The sequence below is a fragment of the Carassius carassius genome, chromosome 10 (genome assembly GCF_963082965.1).
Source record: "Carassius carassius chromosome 10, fCarCar2.1, whole genome shotgun sequence".
NCBI lineage: Eukaryota > Metazoa > Chordata > Actinopteri > Cypriniformes > Cyprinidae > Carassius > Carassius carassius.
This window is the reverse complement of record NC_081764.1, coordinates 26,994,983-27,015,589: the sequence shown is the minus strand read 5'-3', so window position 1 is coordinate 27,015,589 and position 20,607 is coordinate 26,994,983. Positions and strand designations below refer to the sequence as shown.

At 36.5% G+C, this 20,607-nt stretch overlaps 1 protein-coding gene across 11 annotated transcripts in view; it reads right to left on the bottom strand.

Moving 5' to 3' along the window:
• Window positions 1–20,607, bottom strand: part of LOC132152025 (inositol polyphosphate-4-phosphatase type I A-like) — a 48,701-nt gene that overhangs the window by 3,146 nt on the left and 24,948 nt on the right. For 2 of the 11 annotated variants that reach the window (XM_059560655.1, XM_059560649.1), the window contains exons 8-24: window positions 20,449–20,539; window positions 18,767–18,914; window positions 18,530–18,660; window positions 17,137–17,241; window positions 16,097–16,205; window positions 15,451–15,468; window positions 13,916–14,105; window positions 13,578–13,793; window positions 10,490–10,794; window positions 9,129–9,160; window positions 8,123–8,295; window positions 7,395–7,518; window positions 6,930–7,197; window positions 6,668–6,765; window positions 6,442–6,554; window positions 5,137–5,291; window positions 889–1,605 (exon numbers count right to left, since the gene is read on the bottom strand). In XM_059560655.1, coding sequence (XP_059416638.1) covers window positions 1,425–1,605; window positions 5,137–5,291; window positions 6,442–6,554; window positions 6,668–6,765; window positions 6,930–7,197; window positions 7,395–7,518; window positions 8,123–8,295; window positions 9,129–9,160; window positions 10,490–10,794; window positions 13,578–13,793; window positions 13,916–14,105; window positions 15,451–15,468; window positions 16,097–16,205; window positions 17,137–17,241; window positions 18,530–18,660; window positions 18,767–18,914; window positions 20,449–20,539 — 2,457 coding nt within the window. In that variant the 3' untranslated portion in view covers window positions 889–1,424. Of the gene's footprint in view, window positions 1–888; window positions 1,606–5,136; window positions 5,292–6,441; window positions 6,555–6,667; window positions 6,766–6,929; window positions 7,198–7,394; window positions 7,519–8,122; window positions 8,296–9,128; window positions 9,168–10,489; window positions 10,795–13,577; window positions 13,794–13,915; window positions 14,106–15,450; window positions 15,469–16,096; window positions 16,206–17,136; window positions 17,242–18,529; window positions 18,661–18,766; window positions 18,915–20,448; window positions 20,540–20,607 lie in introns of those variants that run through there. The other 9 variants (XM_059560656.1, XM_059560650.1, XM_059560654.1 and 6 more) reach the window with 9 other exon arrangements.

Here is a 20,607-nt window from a genome sequence, read left to right as displayed (position 1 = left end):
ACACAAAATACCCATTAAACCTATTGCCAAGTACCTCCTGTCAGCTGACAGTGAAAACATCTTTATAGACATGAAACAAAATCTCAATGAAAAGTAATTCTCAAGTGCATATTTCGATATCCCTGACGGAAAATACAATCTTATCTGGCCGAATTGAATTGCGTCATTGGAAAGGCTGCAAACAGGTTAGTGCAGACCAATCTTGGTAATAGAGCAACATGTGTTCTTCCAGCTAAACATGGGAAGACATGAACACACTTAACACCCTAAAGTGCATTACATTTTTAAAGCAAGTGCAATGATAGTTGAGATTAGCTTTGGCAAGGCCTTAGCTTTGCATTTAGACACATGGAAGACGCAACAAAATCGACCACAAAAATCACTAGAAAATTCCATGATACTGTTACAGAATAACAATATCTCATTATAGAGTGCAACAGTCAGGTTCTGGAAGTAAAAATGGTTTCATTTTCTCCATAGGGAAATTTATTTTTAATGATGACTTATAAACCTTTAAAGACAGAAATACTGTGAGTTTCAAGATCGAATGATATATACAGTACTTTTGCAGAAGCCATCTGTTCACATGAAAAAAAAACAAAAAAAACACAACAGCTGAATTCATTGGGAAAACTATAATGCCCATGATTCTGTACAAAAATTGGCGGCAAGCAATTTAGTTTTAAATAGTTTTTAACTAAATCTGTTAAGCATACAGTTTTGTACCTTCGTCTTTTTTTCCAATTTCAGAATACATATTTTTCTAATTTTATGTTTATGGCATTGTGATTCACCTTTTAGCTGTTTCACTTGGTACATGGGTTATAACATTTTAACAAAAACGTAAAAAAAAAAAAAAAATAATAATAAAAATCCCTATGAAAAAAAAAAAAAAAAATGGAGTGAAAAAAATACTTCCGGAACAAACACAGCTGAAAAAGGGTGCAGGCACTAATGCACTCTATTATATACATATTGAATCGACCACTAGCACACTATGTGAATGTGCCTAAAAATAGTTTGTTATAATAACACAAATAAAGCAGTTCAATATTATAAGAATAATTATTATTGAATAAATAAACCAATGTCTTAAATATATATGTATATTTATTTTCACCATACTCTCTAAAATAATCAAAATATTTGTATTGTCACAAATTATTGTACAAACTTTTCTCATCCATGATTACTTAAGGAGAGAGAGAGAGAGAGAGAGAGAGAGGTAAGGCAGAAATGAACACCAAGACCTTTAGAATGGCTGTTAGAGAGAAGAGCTGAATCAACCAGAAATAATTCAGCATTGTCTGCACACAGCTCCTCACCCAGAGGAGGAAGAAACAGAAAAACAGAGAAAGGAAGTGCTGAGACAGCCGAAGCGAGGGAGAGAGAGAAAGCAAAATGGAAAAAGGGGGTCTCAGGGCTCAGCTGCAGCGGAGTTTGGCCAGCAGGTAGGCTATGCTGAGGAACACCCAGACGATGAGCAGGTTTGGGCTCAGGGCCAGAAGGGGCAGAGAGTAGAGGAGACTGGGGTCCAGCCTGAAGTCACGTATGGGCAATAAGCCGCTCAGGTTCTTCTGAGTTACCCCCTCCCTGGTCCCAATGCTGCAGAGAGGGGCAGGGACGGAGGGACAGTGACGAGGGAGTGGTGGCAGGGGCCAGACAGGACAAACAGAATGGGACGACACGCACAGGATGTGGTGACATGACCGTTGTGGTGGTTCCAACATTACAGTAAAAATGAAATGAAAAATGAATTGCAGACATGATGAAAAGGTGTTGAGTGGAATCCATCCATCAGATATGGATTTAAATCCAAGACAGAAAACAGACAATGTGAATTAGAAAAAGAAATATAAACACAGAGAAGGGAAGGAGAGAGAATAAAGAAAGAGAAAATCAAGAGTGATGTTCTGCATCTTTGCCATTTAAAGTAAAGAAAGTTAGAGAGATGCCTTCTGCGTGTTGGACAGAAGGGGGCGTATGTAGGGCTGCTGCTGCTGTCATCACTGGGCCATGCAAATTAAGCGTGCTGCATCCTCCCAGCATGCAGCAGGCCAACAGAGCCATCATAACAAACCAACTGCAAACATAAATACAATCTTGCGTACAGTATCTCTTTGTCTAGTAGGAGATCCATCTGTTTTGTATCCAGGCTTGAAGAAAAGTGCATTTTTGATAGACTGCTGGCTTTTATTGAGATCATTTATTTGCAGTCATTCAATCTCTCTCTCTCTCTTTCACACACACACACACACACACACGGGACAGCAGCACAGCGCAGTGGCAGATCATGCACAGTGCATTGTGGGCAATACTTCACCTTAACATCTAATTTATTAACCTTGGTTAATAAATTAGATATTATGAATTAACAATTAAGAACAGTTTTTACTGCATCCATTCGGTAACACTATTTTAAAGAACCAATTCTCGTTATTAATTAGTTGCTTATTAGCATGCATATTACCATCATATTGGCTGTTTATAAAGCACATATCAATGCCTTATTCTCCATGACTGTATTTTAGGTCCCTTAATCCAACCCATACCTAAACTTAACTACCTTACTAACTATTAATAAGCAGCAAATTAGGAGTTTGTTCAAGGAAAACTCTAATTTAGGTAAATGTTAATTTGTAAAAGTAATATTCTTTACTTTTTTAAAATACTTTGATTTTGTTCAATTACTTTTTAATATTGTTGGATCATAATAAACCAAGTAATGCTAATTAATAAAAATCATAATTTATATTAGTTCAAAAGTCAATAACATTTTAACATTTTTGTCTTTTGAAGTCTCTTATTCTTCAAGGCTGATTTTATTTGAGAAAACATACAGTAAAAATAATGTTGTGAACCTCTTTTTAAATGTAATATAGCTTTATATATATAGCTTTATATATATATATATATATATATATATATATATATATATATATATATATATATATATATATATATATGCTGAAAAATGACTTTTGAAGAAACAATGTAACATTTTCCAGGATGCTTTGATGAATATTAAGCTCAAAAGTAACAGCATTTATATTTCTAAAAAAAAAAAAAATCAACAACATGGTCCTAGAAACAGTAAAAGCATTTTCCATTGCTAGTTAGTTTATGAGACCTAATGCATTAACTAGTGTAAATGATGTGAAACCTTATTGTAAAGTGTTACGTGTTTACCAGTGATGCGCGGGTTGATCCGAAATGAGCGGGTGCCTGCGGTCACGAGTCATCCAAAAATATTTTTGATGATATTCGGGTCACGATCAGTCGGGTCGTTTGAAATAAAGATACCAATTAAACCTTTGTAATTTATATAGTACTAGACACAATTTTGAAATACATAGGCCTACACTTTATTGGCTGAATAACTGCCACGAATAGAGTGACCACCTGTACCGCTTTACGTTGTACTGTACAGCAGTTTTACCCTTTGTCCCGCCTCACACAAACTGAGCATCTGTCCCACTTTTTCATTTAACCCTGCCTAATAAATACAAAGATACGTCCATAGGCGTACTGTACACTTATGTCCAATAGTTCAGCGGAGAGCAATAAAAGCGTTAGTCGATAGGCTGAGTCGTACGTCAATCAAACTGTTGACTGGTGCATGAACGCCTCCTCAACATTGTCATCAATCTCGAATTGGAGAGCGCGCGCGCTGTTCAGTCAGGTTAGGCAACCATGACCAGTGTGGCCACAAAAAAGAGAAGATGCACTTTTAATAGCGAATGGACCGCAACATACTCTCGGTTAAGACCTGTAGATGGCGAAGCAGAGAGAGCTTTTTGCATTTTATGAAAACGCATCAACAAGAAACATGCAAATCAGTGCAATCGTTTTTCAATAAATCAAATGACCCACAGGCTGACAAAGTTTGGGCAGCAGAAGTGACGAGCATTTATCATGCCGTACATCACACACATTCATATCGCTCTACCGACTGCAGTACCAAGTTAGCCCAGTAATTTTTCCAGATTCTGAAATAGTTAAGAAAAAAGCTGTAGAAACTTTGGGTGATATTTTGGGTCAGGTATTGTCTTAATCTTTTAGTCGGTGGGTTTAAAAAGAAATATAGGCAATATATTACAGAAAGCTTGAAATGTCTACTTTTAAATGAAAATATTCAAACCAAAATAAATAGGCTGATTATGATCTGATTATGTAATCCATATGAAATGTGCATTTCTCTCTGGCGTTCATGGCGAGTCCACATCGACAACTTCATCTTTGCAGCGACACAGAAAACACCAGTTTATTACTAAACAATTAAATGTCTCCTTGCTAATTTAGACACATTCATAATCATTACTTTAACCAATTCTTTGTGGCAAGCCTTATATGTGCAGTCATAACGCTTATCCTGTAGGCTATAGCCTGTTTAAGTAATTAAATATAAAGGGGCGACGCATTTACTTCTTTTTAAAAAATGCGGGTCAGGAAGCGGGTCGGGTACAATATTTTCTTTTTTTGTGGTCCGAGTTGCGGGCGGGTTAGTTGAAAATGTTGGTCGGGTGCGGGTTGTTTATACATTGACCCGAACATTACTGGTGTTTACTGAGACTGTATAAAACAGCAACACAACCTTTCTGTACTCATCTTGTCTCTTTCATCAGCTTCCACCGGACAGAAAGTTTTAAATTGAACTACATATGTTTGTTTAGATCTGTCCTTTAAACTGCACAGGAGACGAGGAGAGAATTATGGGATAAAGCCGCAAATTCATACTCTTATTTATAAGCACTGAACATCTGGCAAAGCAGACAGCCAAAGAAATCAGCAAATTCAAAGTTTCAGCATTTCCTCACACTATACAGGAGCAATTTAGTTGAGTTTATGCCTCTTGTACAACATGGAGAGAAGGGACAAAAGATGGAAGTGTGAAGTGGAAAGGAACAAACACTCCAAACAAGTGAGTAAATATAAAAGTAATGAACATATTAGGCCACATAAGCCACAGAGAAACGAACTGCAAATACCAAGAAGCTGCAGGCAATGAGGGATGATGCACTGGAGGGGATACTTCAGACAGAAAGAGAAAGGAAGAAAAGAGAAAAAGAGGGAGGTGCATCCCCAAGCATGCGATGCTTATGAATTGAAGTGCAGGCAGTTGTTCAGGTGTCTTACCTGCGCATGCAGTCGAGGGCCTGGGTGAAGACCTGCGGGGCCATGCCGTGCTCGTGCTGCAGGATCAGACACTGCTCCAAAGTCACTGACATAGCAGTGCGGTCTTTGGCGCTTTTACAGCTGGTAAAACGCACTCCATTCAGGCGCCGACAAATCTGAGTGTGAAGGGGCACAAATAATGTGTTACAGCAAACTACATATTCACACTTATTCAAGTTGGGCATTCAAATGTCTTTTTTAAAATGGAACTAAAACCACTTAAAGTATGTTCATGTCCCTCATGATCCAACACAATTTCTGAAGGTCTCCAATATTGGTATTGGTATAAGACAGGTATTTGTGCTGTAATTATGATAAAAACAGCTTGTTTTCAAACATTATTCTTGGCAGAAACTGGGAGTGTTGTTATTAAATTAAAGATAAATCATTTTGGTTTGGATGGAAAAACTTTTTGGAATGGGTTGTCCCTATTCTCTTAATAAGTAATGGGCGTAATGTTCAATAAACCAATCACAGTGTCATCTCCCATTCCCTTTAAGAGCGAGATGCTCTCCCGCCATGGCGGATCGCTATTTACATGGTGGAATTTGAACGCTTCTCAAGCGAAGAAACCGATCTGCTCGTGCACGAAGTTAAAGCGCGCGAGCAGATCACCTACGGGACAAGCAGGAATCCACCAAAGCTTCCCGAGGTGAAGGCGCCGTGGGATGAAGTAGAATTTCATTCATCATTATAAGTAGTAATAGACTGAATTGCAAATAGGTAGCCTAATTCTAATACATGCAATGACTATCCATCGTTATATTTCTATGTTTATGTAGCCTACACAATAATATTCTTTTACACTGTAATACTTTTGTTTTTAATATTTGTACAAGCATTACACCTATTGTGCATGAAGCTGCAGCAAAATGCATCAATCCAAATTAGATTTTGTAAAACGACGACTTCTATTGAATTATCAGTATCTAAGTGTTATTTGACTTTTTTTCAGGGATTTATTTAGCTTTTTCTCTGTCTTACTGTACAATAATTAAGTGACAAAGATAATTGCTGTGATTTCACCTCACAACAAAACCACATTAATATTTCTATTTTCAGAGGTGTCAGTACAAACAAAATGAGCCAAATGAGATGTTTTTGCAATTAAACATGGATTCTACTGTATTTCCCAATGTTTTTTTATTTTTAAATAATGAGAATAGATTTAAATGAAATCAATACTAAATGGGTTTGAGCAATTCTTTGATTATAATTTTGTTGTTTCACCATTTATTGTGTCACATTAAGTAGAAGAACTGTTACCTCTGCAGCCTGCCACAAGATGTCTACATTTTTATTTTTCCTAGCATGAACATTTTGACCAAGGAACCGCAACAGCTCTGGGAGACACGTCTGACTACGTGAGCGAGGAAGACCTATGAGAGACAGAAAATTAAAACCAGAGTGACTTGCATAATTCAAATCTTGCAATAATTTCTTTTTTATTATGTAGAGAGGGTTAAAAAAAAAAGAGCGCTTGATGACTTACAGTCATCAGGTAAAACCTCTTTGAACTGCTGGTAGTAAGAACTAAGACGTGCCAGGCTCTCCACGTTGATGAGCTCCTGAAGTGATGTGTCTCCAAACCTACGACACAAACATTTTGAATTCCCTTTAGATTTCTTCAATATGAACACAAGTGTATGCCAAACTGAAAAAGATATCAGATAAAACAAACAATTATGATATCATGTTATTTGTTGATGTTATGCAAGCACTCTTGAGAGGTGTTTTACATAACCAGGACTCACTTCTCGGCGAGCGTTTGCTGCTCGTTGATGCCCACGTTGAACAGTACCGGCTGTACCCGCAGCAGCATGCCGTTCTGGATCTCCCTTGGCAATGCATCAAACATGCTTCCCGGGAGCGGGATGCGAACATTGAACCCGTCTCGGTTTCCGGTGATCACAGGCAGCATGTCGGGGGAAGAGGTAGAGATGGCCTGTGTCACCTTGAATGTCACATTCCGAAGGTCCATTATTCCTATGTTCATGTCCTCTAACATGGCTAACTCCTCTCCTGGGAAACATACACACAACAAAGCAAAATCACTGGACTCAGTGTATGTTTTAAAACAGAGTGCTTCACTCACATAGGAATAATTAAGAAAAACTGTGCCCTAAATGAGTTTATATAACAAGTGCTTTGATTCAGTGGTCACTGTGTATCCAGGTGCAAAGTATGGGCATACTATATGTGTGTAAGTGTCTGTTTACCGTAAGTACTCAATAGGCACTCGAACTGAGCAAGCAGACCGATAGTGTACAGCTGTCTTAGGAAACCATCATCACGGAGACAGTTTCTCAGTTTGATGATGAAGCCACAAATTAGTGCTGTAAGCTAAAGAGAGGCAAAAAGACATAGAATTACAGAAAAACATATGTGGAGGAACAGTTCACCCAAAAATGCCATTAAGACATTTCAAACCCAGTTACTCCTCATGTTCTTCCAAAGCTGTACAACTTCTGTGAATCTTCAACACAAATGAAGATATTTTTAATGAAACAGAGATTTTGGTCCCTTCACACACAAGTCCATTCATCCAAAACTTTGACACTATGAAAAGTTCATAAACACATTTTTAAATAAATCCATTCAATCAAGCAATTTGATCAGTTTTCTCTATAGTACATTTGTAAACTACATAAACTGCCACATGCAACATTTACATGTCAATAAAAGCCTTAACAAAATCATATAAGCAAACGTTTCTCTTCAGAAGACTCGAGTTTTGAGTGAATCGACTTTCAATTCAGCGACAGACATCTCTCAGGTTTTATTAAAAATATCTTCATTCTCGTTTTAAAGATGAACCAAGATGAAGATGATAAAGATGAAGTCTTCTAGGCTTGGAGAGACCAAGATCGAGTATATGATTTTTAAGTGTGAACTATTCCTTTAAGGTCATAGAATTGTTCACTAATGTGTGTGCTTTAGAACTAACTGTCTGGCAGAAAACCACGTCTCTGCGGAACTGCAGGTTGAGGTCCATTGCGATGGTGGGTGCACTGTCTTGCATGAGCAAGAAAACCATCGACTTCTTGGCTTTGTCACTCATCATGGCCACACACTCCGTTAGGGTCGTCAAGAGGGGATACAGAGCCTCGCTCCACTCACCTGACACACAGAGAATCTGCTGCTATTATCTTTATTAAACATGACATATTCATGTTCTTTAAAATCTCATGTTTGACTTCAAAGACCCCATTAAATCAAAATGTAAAGTTTTGTTGCTTTTAGTCTGTGTATTAATCCAATAAGAATAATTCTGTAAACATTTACTCACCCTCCTGTCGTTCCAAAACCATTAGACTTTCATTTATCTTTGAAAAACAAGGAAACCCGAAAGATTTTTGTCCCTCCATTGAAATTCAATTCCATCAAAGTTTCAAGGTCATTAAAGACATAGTAAAAGTAATCCATATGAATCAGATTAAGCTCAACAAATAAATGGTAAACTGAAGCTTGCGCAATGTGTGAAACCAGTGAAGTCAAGTTTGAAGAACCAATGAGGTTTGACCTTCCGTTGACCATTTGATGTGCTCTACTGTATGTATATAATCAGTGTTTATATGTGAATAAAAGCCTACATTAAAGTGATTGTGTCTCTTTAGAAGGCTTGATTAAAAAGCTTGATTCATACTAACTACATTTTGTAAAAAAAAAAAAAATAACGACCTTGTTAAGGTTTTGGGGGACAAAAATCTCTCAGGTTTCATAAAAAATATTTGTATTTATGTTTTATAGATGAACGAAAGTCTTGTGGGACTGGAACGTCATGACTGAATTTAAAGGTAGCCTAACCAAGGACACAGAGTTCAGAAAACTCTAGCAATGACAAGTTTACAAGTAACACCATTAAAAAGGATGAATGACAACAAATGTTACATAAAAGTGAACACTTATTCAGCGCAAGCGCATAAGCCTAAGGGAGGGGGGGGGGCTCTTACCTGGGTAACTCTCCTCTCCACTGCTGCTGCTGCTGCCATCTAGAGGGATGGAGGTGCAACATGCAACAGTTAACTTAGCGAGTGCGACTAGCATAGCACACGCAGCTCACAGACAAAGAACGCAACATAAGACAGCAGCTACTTAAACAGCAGATTTAACAACTACTTTCCAACTCAAATTCAAAGTGGAATGTTGCAAAGGATTGTCTAGAAATAATATGCAAGTACCGTATTTTCCGGACTATAAATCACACTTTTTTTCATAGTTTGGCTGGTCCTGCGACTTATAGTCAGGTGCGACTTATTTATCAAAATTAATTTGACATGAACCAGGAGAAATGAACCAAGAGAAAACATTACCGTCTACAGCCGCCAGAGGGCGCTCTATGCTGCCAGAGATGCTGCTCAGTGCTCCTGTAGCCTACACTGAGCAGCATAGAGCGCCCTCTCGCGGCTGTAGACGGTAATGTTTTCTCTTGGTTCTTGGTTCTAAATAAATGTGACTTATAGTCCGGTTCGACTTATATAAGTTTTTTTCCTCGTCATGACGTATTTTTGGACTGATGCGAAAAATACGGTAAGTAATATTCACAGTTGCCTGGCAAGCTAATGATTTTATAGTCATTACACAATGTAAAAGACAACTGTAAATCACAGCATGCTGGCACTGCCAAGTGTCTAACTGGCACAGACAGCCTGCAACAGAGAGACAGCCTGTGAGCCTGTTGAACAGCCAGCCAATCAAACGAGACCCGGTCACGTGTTCACAGTAGGCAAATATGCTGGGTCAAACAACAGAATGTTCCATCAACAGAGAGTCACACAGTGTCAACACACACTTATTAACATAAACGGTAGAATACACTTGGATGTCAGTTTTATCCATACATTCATATTCCTTTGTTTTGGCAAAAAGTAAACAAATATACACACACATTACTGTTTAAAATCAGACACATACACAATGATGTACCATAGATACCTACGTAAAAAATAAAAATAAAGATGATGAGGTGTATTAGAAACAATGAGAGAAGAATTTCAAGCCACAACCAGTCAAGTTAACATAATATTAATGCTTGTTGCTTTAGCATCATGCAAACCTGTTTGAAGATGAACAGGTGACAGGGTTTGTGAAAAACAGAGACTGAAAGTGTAATAACTAGAAATAGAAAGAAGAAATGAGTATGTCCATGTTAGTGTGTATTCCACTATGCAAATACAAGGGACAAGCAAGTAGACAGCAGAAAAGCGAAAAAAAAAAAAAAACAACTATAAGACTCTGCCTACTAGACTCCATGCTGTACTCAAAAAATATACCAGAGTGAGAGAGAAGGAGTGAACAAGACAGAGAAAGGCACCTACAGGCATGCATTTCTGCATTAAGAGGACATGCAGGGTTCAGATCGGGTGGTGAAGATGAAGGTGATGATGGTGAAGGCAACTGCTGTTGCTGTTCAGGGATCGAGGAAGGCTCCTCCATGCAGACAGGGTTGATCCAGAAGGCTTTTGTTTTCCCATTACCTTTCTTACTGGTGCCACTTTGCTGGTCAGTCTGGAACATGTCCTCACTGCTGCTGCTGTGCAGACGCTCCCTCTGCAGCAGTTTATCCACTCGCTGGATGATACACTGTAGACTTTTGTCAACATTTCCCCAGACCTTTTCCTGTAACAAAGAAACTGTTTGTATAAAGTACACATTTTGGGCACAAAAACAAGCATTTAAACATTTTTAAACCGAACGATGCACTCAGATTTCTGTCCCACAAAACTTTAACACTTAAAAAAAAATTCATGACAACACAGTAAATGTAATCCATCTGAATAAAGCAGTTTCTTCTGAAGAGACACAATCACTTTATTTGATGAACATATTTGGGCTTTTATTTACATTGATAAATATAAAAAAGTTTTATAATAATAATAATAATAATAATATTAATAATGTTTATTACTTAACATTTGTTGAGGAGTATTTTCTTTATCTGGGTTTTAAGTTTCTTCATCTGGTTTTCAATAAAATTTATATTGAGTAAACCTGATTAACCTAAACCAAAACCTGATTAAATTGATAAACTGATCAAATCTGATAGTCAAACTTTTAGACAGACAGACAGACAGACAGACAGACACACACACACACACACACACAGACACACACAGACACACACAGACACACACAGACACACACTTCAGTTTTAGATGCTGTTCTTTTTCTCTTTTTATTTAGGGCTGGGAGATGATCACAATAAAATTTTTCAAATATCGCTAATTATCACGATAAATCTGAAATCTTTATTTCTTTCAAGTTTAAAGGCAGATTTTTGCTCCTTAGTGAAAGCTGTAGAAACCAGACCATTAATTATGGTTTTTTAAATGATTCTTTATGGTCAGAACATGATCGACAATTCACATTGTTGAATTCATATTTGGAACACTTCTGCATGTTCTAATGCAGCGTTTCCCAATCCCAGTCCTAAACCATGAATGAATGTTCCGAAATGAAGAAAACTTCAGTGGATTTCCCCAGCTCAGGGAGTAGGAAGCAATGAACACTGTGTAGGCACCATATCAATTGGAACACAGTTAATGCATGTAGCGCAGTTATGAGCTGGTTATCTGAATCAGGTGAGTTAACTAGGGGGAAACTTTGCAAACTTTGTCTCATCCACACTGAAACATCAAAAAACTTTAAATTTGCTTTCTGTGCATGTGCAAAGCCTCAAAAAAGCTCAATGCAGATGATACAGACATGATAATTTACGCAGTTCTTCTGACAGGATTATTTTATTTACGAAAAGAACCCACCATTCACTGCCGTGTCCAGGTCGCACACACTCACGGTTGTATGTCTGATCTAGAAAGCAACTGCCCTCGTGTTTTGCTGCAAATAGCAATTGTGAGTAAATTTGCTTTCACCTTTGCAGAACTGTGATGTGAAGAGTGTACAAAGTAACACATCTGTAGCAATAGTGTGAAAGTGCATAGCACATAACGTACACAATACCAGTATAAACACGGATATCTATTAGTATAATATGCATCATGTCTAAAATTGCATCATTATTGCAAAAGCCTCCGTTTTCACAGTCCACACTACAATGCGAAAACAGCGTTTTCAAATTTATCCACTTTGGGGAGCGTTTTCAAAAAAGGTAAAAATGTTAACGTATTAGTGTGGACAAGGCCTGAGATTGGGAACCGCTGCTCTAATGAGTGATAATGTTTCAAATCATGAACCAGGTTTGTGTTGGCCGACTTTGAAGACATGTATATTCAGCACAATTTGCAGTGCAGGCTGTAATACGATTTACAGTAGTAGCTTGAGTTAGGATACAGATGTAAATTTATGTTCATTAAATCAAAAACAGTAATGTCTGTAAAAATTGTAACAACCTTATTTTTATATGATGAAATTGAATTATTCTGACTGTTTGAGGTTTTACTAACATTAACTATTGTTCTTTCATAGTAGCATACATTTAGATCATGATAACCACAGATACAGCACCTCAATACATTAGTAAAAATGTAACTATATGGTTGCTAGGTATTTGTATGAAAAACAGTAGTCAAAATACATTTAGTATAAATGCACAAACACAACTACTTAATAACAAAAAATACTGTAATTATATTCTATTACTCCCTTAATACGTCTTCATTAATAATATAATAAAATTCTATATGAATATCCCACATTTCTGTCACAATAACATGGCGCGTTTTAGTGCTCACGTGACTGAGTCTTATCAGAAAGTAAACACGTCTGCTTTAGTGAGCTCGCGCTGTGCTGCCGTTTGAACTTCGAGCTGAGCAAAAATGAGTAGCGCTATTTCGTTCCACTTTTGGTGCATAACATTAAATCGAACAGTTAGTAAAATCGTTATTGTTTTATCTAGGAAAATTATATTGCGATAATTATAGTTAGCGTTTTATCACCCAGCCCTTTTAACCATTAAAGAATAATAATAATAATAAAAAAGTAACATGATATGCACGGAATATTAAGCAGAACAACAGTTTTCAACTATTTTAAATGATAGTAATGATGCTGAAAATTCAGCTTTGCCATCACAGGAATAAATGACATTAGAAAAATATACTAAAATAGAAAATAGTAATTATATTTCACAATATGTCTACATTTACTGCATCTTTGAGCAAATAAATGCTTGGTAAGTATGAGACTTCTTTCAAAAACTTACTGACTCCAAACTTTTGAACGGTAGTATAGATAGTTGAGATAAACAATAGATCTGAACACATTTACATCAGATTACAAAGATTTTGATTCATATATCATCCACGACACTGTTGGGGAATAGTGAAAATCTTGTTTAAATATTGTCTGTAAATATTATAAACCTTTAATTATTTTTTTATAGCTTATTTTAATGGATATGTTCCAATGCATTTGCTGTTAACATGCCTCTAAAGTTTTCTTACCCACTCTTCCTCATGCCAATCAACTTGGAGGGATGAACGACTGTTCCTGCCACTAAATTTGGCCAGTAGTGTGTCCTGATCATTCCTCAGCACCACCTGCTCCAAGTCAGCAGAGGGTGAGTTTTTAGAGGCGATGTACTCTGGTCTAGCTGCGTTCAAGGCCTGCACTGCAGACGCCAGCAGTTTACAGTCACACACCATCACCAGCTGTCGTGTCTGAAAGTGAAAGAGGAAAAAGGGGTTATAGTGTCCCCCTCAGACCACACTGGGTCCAAGTTAGAATAAATGAAAGTGTCATTTTGTATCGTCAAATGGATATAAAGTACTATAATACCCACCTTATCTGCTAGGATGGTGAGGGTTCTCTCCATGCCGTTAGCGGAGCGTTCTTTAGCGGCACGAGACAGGCGCTCAGCATAGTAGCTGACCTGAGTCTTGAGCGTGTTGATATGGGAGATGATCTCTTTGGCATGGACAATATCCTGAGGGATGTAGACGATGGACTGGGAGCTGGACAGAGCACTGCTGCTGGACCAGAGAGAGCTTGGTTAATTAAACACACACCATACAAGCAATAAATACGCACATACCACTACATTAGTGCACAACAACAGACAGATAATGATTGGGCATTTCATTCAGACAGTGATGCTCCGGAGACTATGAAAAGCAGCAAAGACTTCAGATCCTCAATCTTTTTTTTTCAGAGCAAAGAGAATAAGGTGCTCAGGGATGACAGATCTGTTTCACTAAGTGCTTCTGTACAATACAAACGTACAGCAACAGTGGAGTGTGTTTGTACATCTTGAAAGAACAGACAGCATCATATCAGGAAAGAGTGAACCTGTAAAGAACCAGGTCATATTTCACCTCTGTTTGAAATGTAATATGCAGGACACTGCATTTTGCATGAAGAAAAGTGTGTCTATTTAACGGTTTCCCTGGTAACGGCAGAACAAAAATCAGCACAGCGCCAGACTTTTAAATGTGTAGCGCTCATGTTTATTTGAAGTTAATTTGAAGTTTAATCATTACGTTAAACCATATTACAATTCTGTTCTTTCCATCCCCAAATTTAAGACCTCCTGAAATCATAATTGAGAATGGCCTTAAATTTGATACAACTAAATGCAAGAATTTAAGACTTTAAGGACCCGCAAGAACCATTCATTTATGTGCCATGTTTTTTTGCAGTATACTGTCTTCACAAAAATAATTACAAATAATTGTGATGAAAAATGTTGTTTAATTATTGGTTATTATTATCCGTTGTGGAAAAAAAAAAAAAAAAAAAAAAAAAAAAAATCTCAATGATCCTAAAAATAATATAAAATAATATATATATTCTTTTGTTTTGGGGACTTAATACAACACAGTCTTTTATACGTGAGATTCAGTTATTAAAGTACTTATTCAGTTAAAGCAACAATCAACCTGAGATTTAAAAAAAAATGTAAAAAAAAAAAAAAATCACAAGAAAAAATTAAATAGGTGGCACATGTATATATGTGCGTGCTAAGCAAAAGACAATTATAGACACACACACACACACACAACCACTGATACTCTTTTTGACCACAGAGAAGGGATAACAAAATAATGAATACTGTTCTGTTCCAAAACATAGTGAGGCAGCATAGACATATGCGCTGCGCTATATGTGCTCATCCGACACAAAGGCTGTTTCAAAACATAGGCAATCTAATTAAGTTGCCTCCAAATTTTAAGGCAACATTCAAGGCAATCCCACACTGCATAAGATGAGCTCTGGATATAATGCTGCAGCTCACCAAGTTTTAAATCAGAGATGTCATGCAATTAATGCCACAAAAAACAAACAAACAAACAAAAAAATAAGTTTAAACTAACTCACCATTCCTCCTCATAAATGCTGATTAGAAAGCAAAAAATGCAATTAAAATGTATGAAAAATAAAATAAGAGTGCCTCTTAAAGAAAAACTGCTACTAATGTAACACTAGCAAACCAACACACAACCAAAAGAAGCCACAGAGAAGGTGATAAACACTAATGAGAGCAATGATTTTGATATATATATATATATATATACACACACACACACACACACACACACACACAAATTCTAAATTATTAATAGGGAAAAAAATACAGTATAGCAATTATAAATATAATAACTTGTTCAATGTGAAATGATAAAGCTAGCCAAACGCTAGTGTGATTTTAAATGTTCCTAAAGGTTTTTTGAATAGTTTTATCCTTGAATGAACTTGCACAAATTTATTTATCGTACAGATAGCTCAGCAACAAGAAAACAGATCAAATTTAGTTGAAACTACAAGTGAAAGTACAAGACAGGTGATAAAAAAAAGAACAAATCTAAAATGCCACCTGTGACTTGGGTCATTACCACAAACTTAAAATCACATGATAGCTCTTCCTTCACATGCAACACATGCACGTAAATGCGAACACACACATACAGTACACTCAGTTCATATCTTGCATATTTTCAAAACTAGAGTGACAGACATAACTTACACTTTTTTTGCCTCCTCAAATTTCTGTAATAGTTTCCGCAAACCACCGTTTTTGAAACCCTGGCAGTGAGCTGCAGGGGCCCCGATCGTAACCACATCATAGGTGTGATCTAGATAAACAAAAACACACACCCGTGTCATGAGATGAACAACTTAGCTCTTAATAAAGTTGCATTCTGAGATAAGTTGCAATTACACTGGGAAAATAAAGTCAAGAGAAGGCATATTGTAAGTAATGAAGTCACATGGCAAGATAAAAAGACAACTGGGAGGCATAAAGTCACAGTACGAGATATACATTTGAAAATTTGAGAAATGGTTGCATTGTGAACTATACAGTAGAGTTACATTATGAGATTAAAAGATGAAAATAAATAAAAAAGGTCACGAGACAATGCATTGTTAAATATTAAGTAACAAGTGTAAGGTACAATTGTACTGCAAGATAAAAAGTCACAACTTGTGTGAAAAAAATCACGAGAAACCACATTGTAATATATAAAGTCACAATTAGGAGGCATAAAGTTGCGAGAAGTCAGACTGTGAGTCACAAGTGTGAGAAATAAAAAATAAAGTCGTAGGGTTCCATATGCTACTTCACATTCCAGTGAGGCATTTTCTCATTACCTTAAACTCACCTACCTCTATTAATGACTAATGTCGATTACTATTATTTTTTCAGCTTTACTCAGTTATTAAGAACAGATGTAATGCTACAGCTCTCTTTCTAAAAAAAAAAAAAATCACTTTCATGTAGCACTATAACTTGGGACATATAAATGCAAGACTTGGGAGTAAAAACCAAAAGAACATCAGTGATCTTCTGAGTGTGTCTTTGTGTTGAGTGTATGAAAACTTCTGAATGAGAGACTATTAACATGTGCTAAGTGCTTGGAATAACACCTCCTACTGCCTGCTGGGACTAACTCAATAAAGAGCACATATACCAAAGTGCTCAACAAATATATAAAAAAAAAATTAAAAGGGGGGAACAGGATGACTAATACAATAAGCACACAGATTGAATGAAAGTAATCTAACCACAGCCAGACTCATCCTGAACCCTCATTCTCTGCATGTGGAGGTTGGTAGGCATAAATTCCAATTTTCTCTCTGCTTTCAGATTACTGGCTTTAAATGATGGACCTGCAAGAAACAGAGAGATAGAAAGAACTATCTTGATGTCTCTATCATTCAAACAATGTAGACATGTTTACTATTCCTTAGTCCTTCAAGTCACTGGAGAATCTTATATTTAAAATTCTGGATCATCGGGAAGTGTTTTTTTTTTTTTTTTGTAAGTTTAACCCTATATAAATAAATTATATATGAAATACAAATAAAAAACTCTAGAAAAAAAAGAACTTTAATTATCAGCCTGTTTAAAATAATTGATAGAATTTAAGAAGTAATAGGGCTATTAGTATCATTAAAAAATATGTCTAATCTTCAGGTTGTGGTACATGTGTCTTTTTTATCATATAATCATAAGAATAACTTTTATATTGTTAGTAATATTTCACTTACTAGACTGAAGCAACTTGATTATCCATGTATATGTTTAAGAAAAATAATCTTCAAATGTCATGAAATATGATACATCAGGTTTCCATCAATGTATTGCATTGTACTAGTGAATAGTGAAAGTGACATACAGCCAAGTATGGTGACCCATAATCAGAATTCGTGCTCTGCGTTTAACCCATCCGAAGTGCACACACACAGCATTGAACACACACACACACACAGAGCAGTGGGCTGTCATTTATGTTGCGGCGCCCAGGGAGCAGTTGGGGGTTCAGTGCCTTGCTCAAGGGCACCTAAGTCATGGTATTGCCAGCCCGAGACTCGAACCCACAACCCTAGGGTTAGGAGTCAAACTCTCTAACCACTAGGCCACGACTTCCCCATGACTAGAACCCCCTCCCCCCACCACTGAATACTACAGAGCTTCATAAAGCTAAACATTTAAGTATAATTTTACTAAGACACATTATTAGGATATATTCAGTGACAAATACTATTTATATGCATTTGATGCAAGTAATCTGCTATACTGATAGTATACCATATTGATTTACATTACAAGATATCAGAATTTCATCTTACTTTTTGGCCATATAAATGTCAGCAACTACACCAAACTGCATATTTTTGCATATTTTAGCTGGCATGGACTCAAGTGTAAGTCCTGTTTTTCAATTTCGTGTTATGATTTAAAAATGATTTGGTTAGTGACCTAGAACGTTTTTCTTCCTTTTCTGTAATTAAAAAAAAAAAAAGTTCAAATGCTAGTTTATTTTCACATTTTTTATTATATTTTGAATCCAACGCTATCAGTCTCTCATATTTGGACTTGATCTGAAAGTTCTGAAATGAAGAGTGTGTGTAACACAACAGGAACACCTCTTGCAACCTCCAAATGCAGACTGACCTTTGTAGTCCTGCAGGTCTGTGAGTGTATCCTGATAGGTCTGAAGGATGCTCTGGTACTGCGTCACGATTTGCCGTCTGAGGTTTTCCCAACACGGTGATAACTCCCCCAACTCTTCCAGCTCAGATACCCTATATCAAAAACACGATCATGTAAATAAGCGCTCTTTGCATATTTTCATATCAAAATGGTCAGTGTGGATGCAACTGTGTGAATGTCTAAGATCACAATGCACACCTGGAGGAATCCTCTTCTAGTAAGAGTTTGACAAACTGTCGTGGGATGTTAAGTGACAGGACACTCTCAGCCATCTGTTCCAGGATCCGTAAATGAATCCCATCAGTGGTTGGAAAACGGTACATTCGCGACATGGTCCCACCAAACACTGAGATAGAAACAGAATTAAACCTTAAAGAGAAATCAACTGTGCCAGGCTGTAGCATTAAAACTGTACTTGCATGCATCTATGATATTATGAGCAGGTCCTAGATTTCACTTCTGTCAATACAATTGGAACTAAGTGCTACTGAGCTTGGGAAAAGCACAGTTTCTGTTAATATACTCCATAGAGACATTAAGCAACATGTATCAAGCAGTGGCCAGTGCTTTTCAAGACTGAGGAAGCACAGATGTCTCTCATCACTTGTTAAGGCAAGATATGAAAATTTTCTGCAAAGTTGATACAAAAACAGCTTCTCAAGCTACTACATAAAAGCTGTAAATTAAATGTAAATTTAAATGTAATTTTTTAAAAATAATAACCTACCCCTGTCTTTATTGTGAGGAGATAAACACATTTTCATTGACAACAAAGTTCTTGAAATCTTCATAAATGCCAATAGGCAAAAAAAAAGAAAAAAAAAGAAAATGGTCTACGAGTCCAAACTGACTTCTTTAATGGTATGTTTATCTCCAAGCACTCCGTGTTCAGCTGCTTTTTAATTACTCACAATGTTCACAACCATTCAAAAGTTTTGGAAAGAAATTAATAGTTTTATTCAACAAGGAAACAATAAATTGGTCAAAAGTTACAGTAAAGAGTTTAATACCGGTACAGAATTCTGAAAATTAAAGAAAGGTATGTATGTATGTATGTATCTCCAAAATTATTAAGCAGGTTACAACATGTTTCCTGAGCACCAAATCAGCACATTAATATGATTTCTGAAGGATCATGTGACCCTTAAGACTGGAGAAATAGCTGGTGGACATACAGATTTATTATCATAGAAATAAATTACAATTTAAAATATATTAAAAAAGAAAAAATGCTTTAAATGTTAATAATGTTTCACAAAACAACAAAAGTTTATGAATAAAATGTGTGTTCTGCATATTTTTGGGGAAAATGCCTACTTGTAATATTTTGTATGTAATGCAAATAACATTTATACAATTTTAATTGTAGTGTTATGTTGTTCCTAAAGTTTCAATTATTAGCAACTGGTTGCATTTGAGAGCTCATCCAATCATCATATAGAGAAGTTTTCAAGCAGGACAAAAATATGTAAAACATGGGGTCCTAAATGAAGACAAAATTATGTGTTTAGAGCATCTTTTCCAATGAACATTTATATTTGTTCTATTGAAACCAATGAAACAGTTATATGCCCCACACATTTGGCTATAAACTGCATTTCCATCACAATAAATGAGTCTAAAAGGTAACTGCACACCAAATCCGAAAATTTCATCCGAAATTTTCACACATTAAAAAATAAATACGACCTCACGTTACGAAAATCATGTTTACACACTGCCTCCGAAATTTTCGTCCGTCATAAAAAAATTGGGATCGGGTTGAAATAAACTTTAAATCGCCCATGATAATCCTTCTGCTTCTTAATAAGGAGGGGGAACTCTCCTTCCTCTCCATACCAAAAATTTCGGACCTTTCTTCTAGTGGCTGACATTCTTACCAGATCGTAGAAAGGAGTCTTTCCACAGTGAGGCGTATTTTACTCTGACTCCCACAGATTCTGTCAGACTCTCATCCACAGAGAGGACAGTCTTCAGCAACGGAACACGAAAGAACGAAAACATGTCAGAATATGCGTAAAGAAACTAGTTTAAAAAAA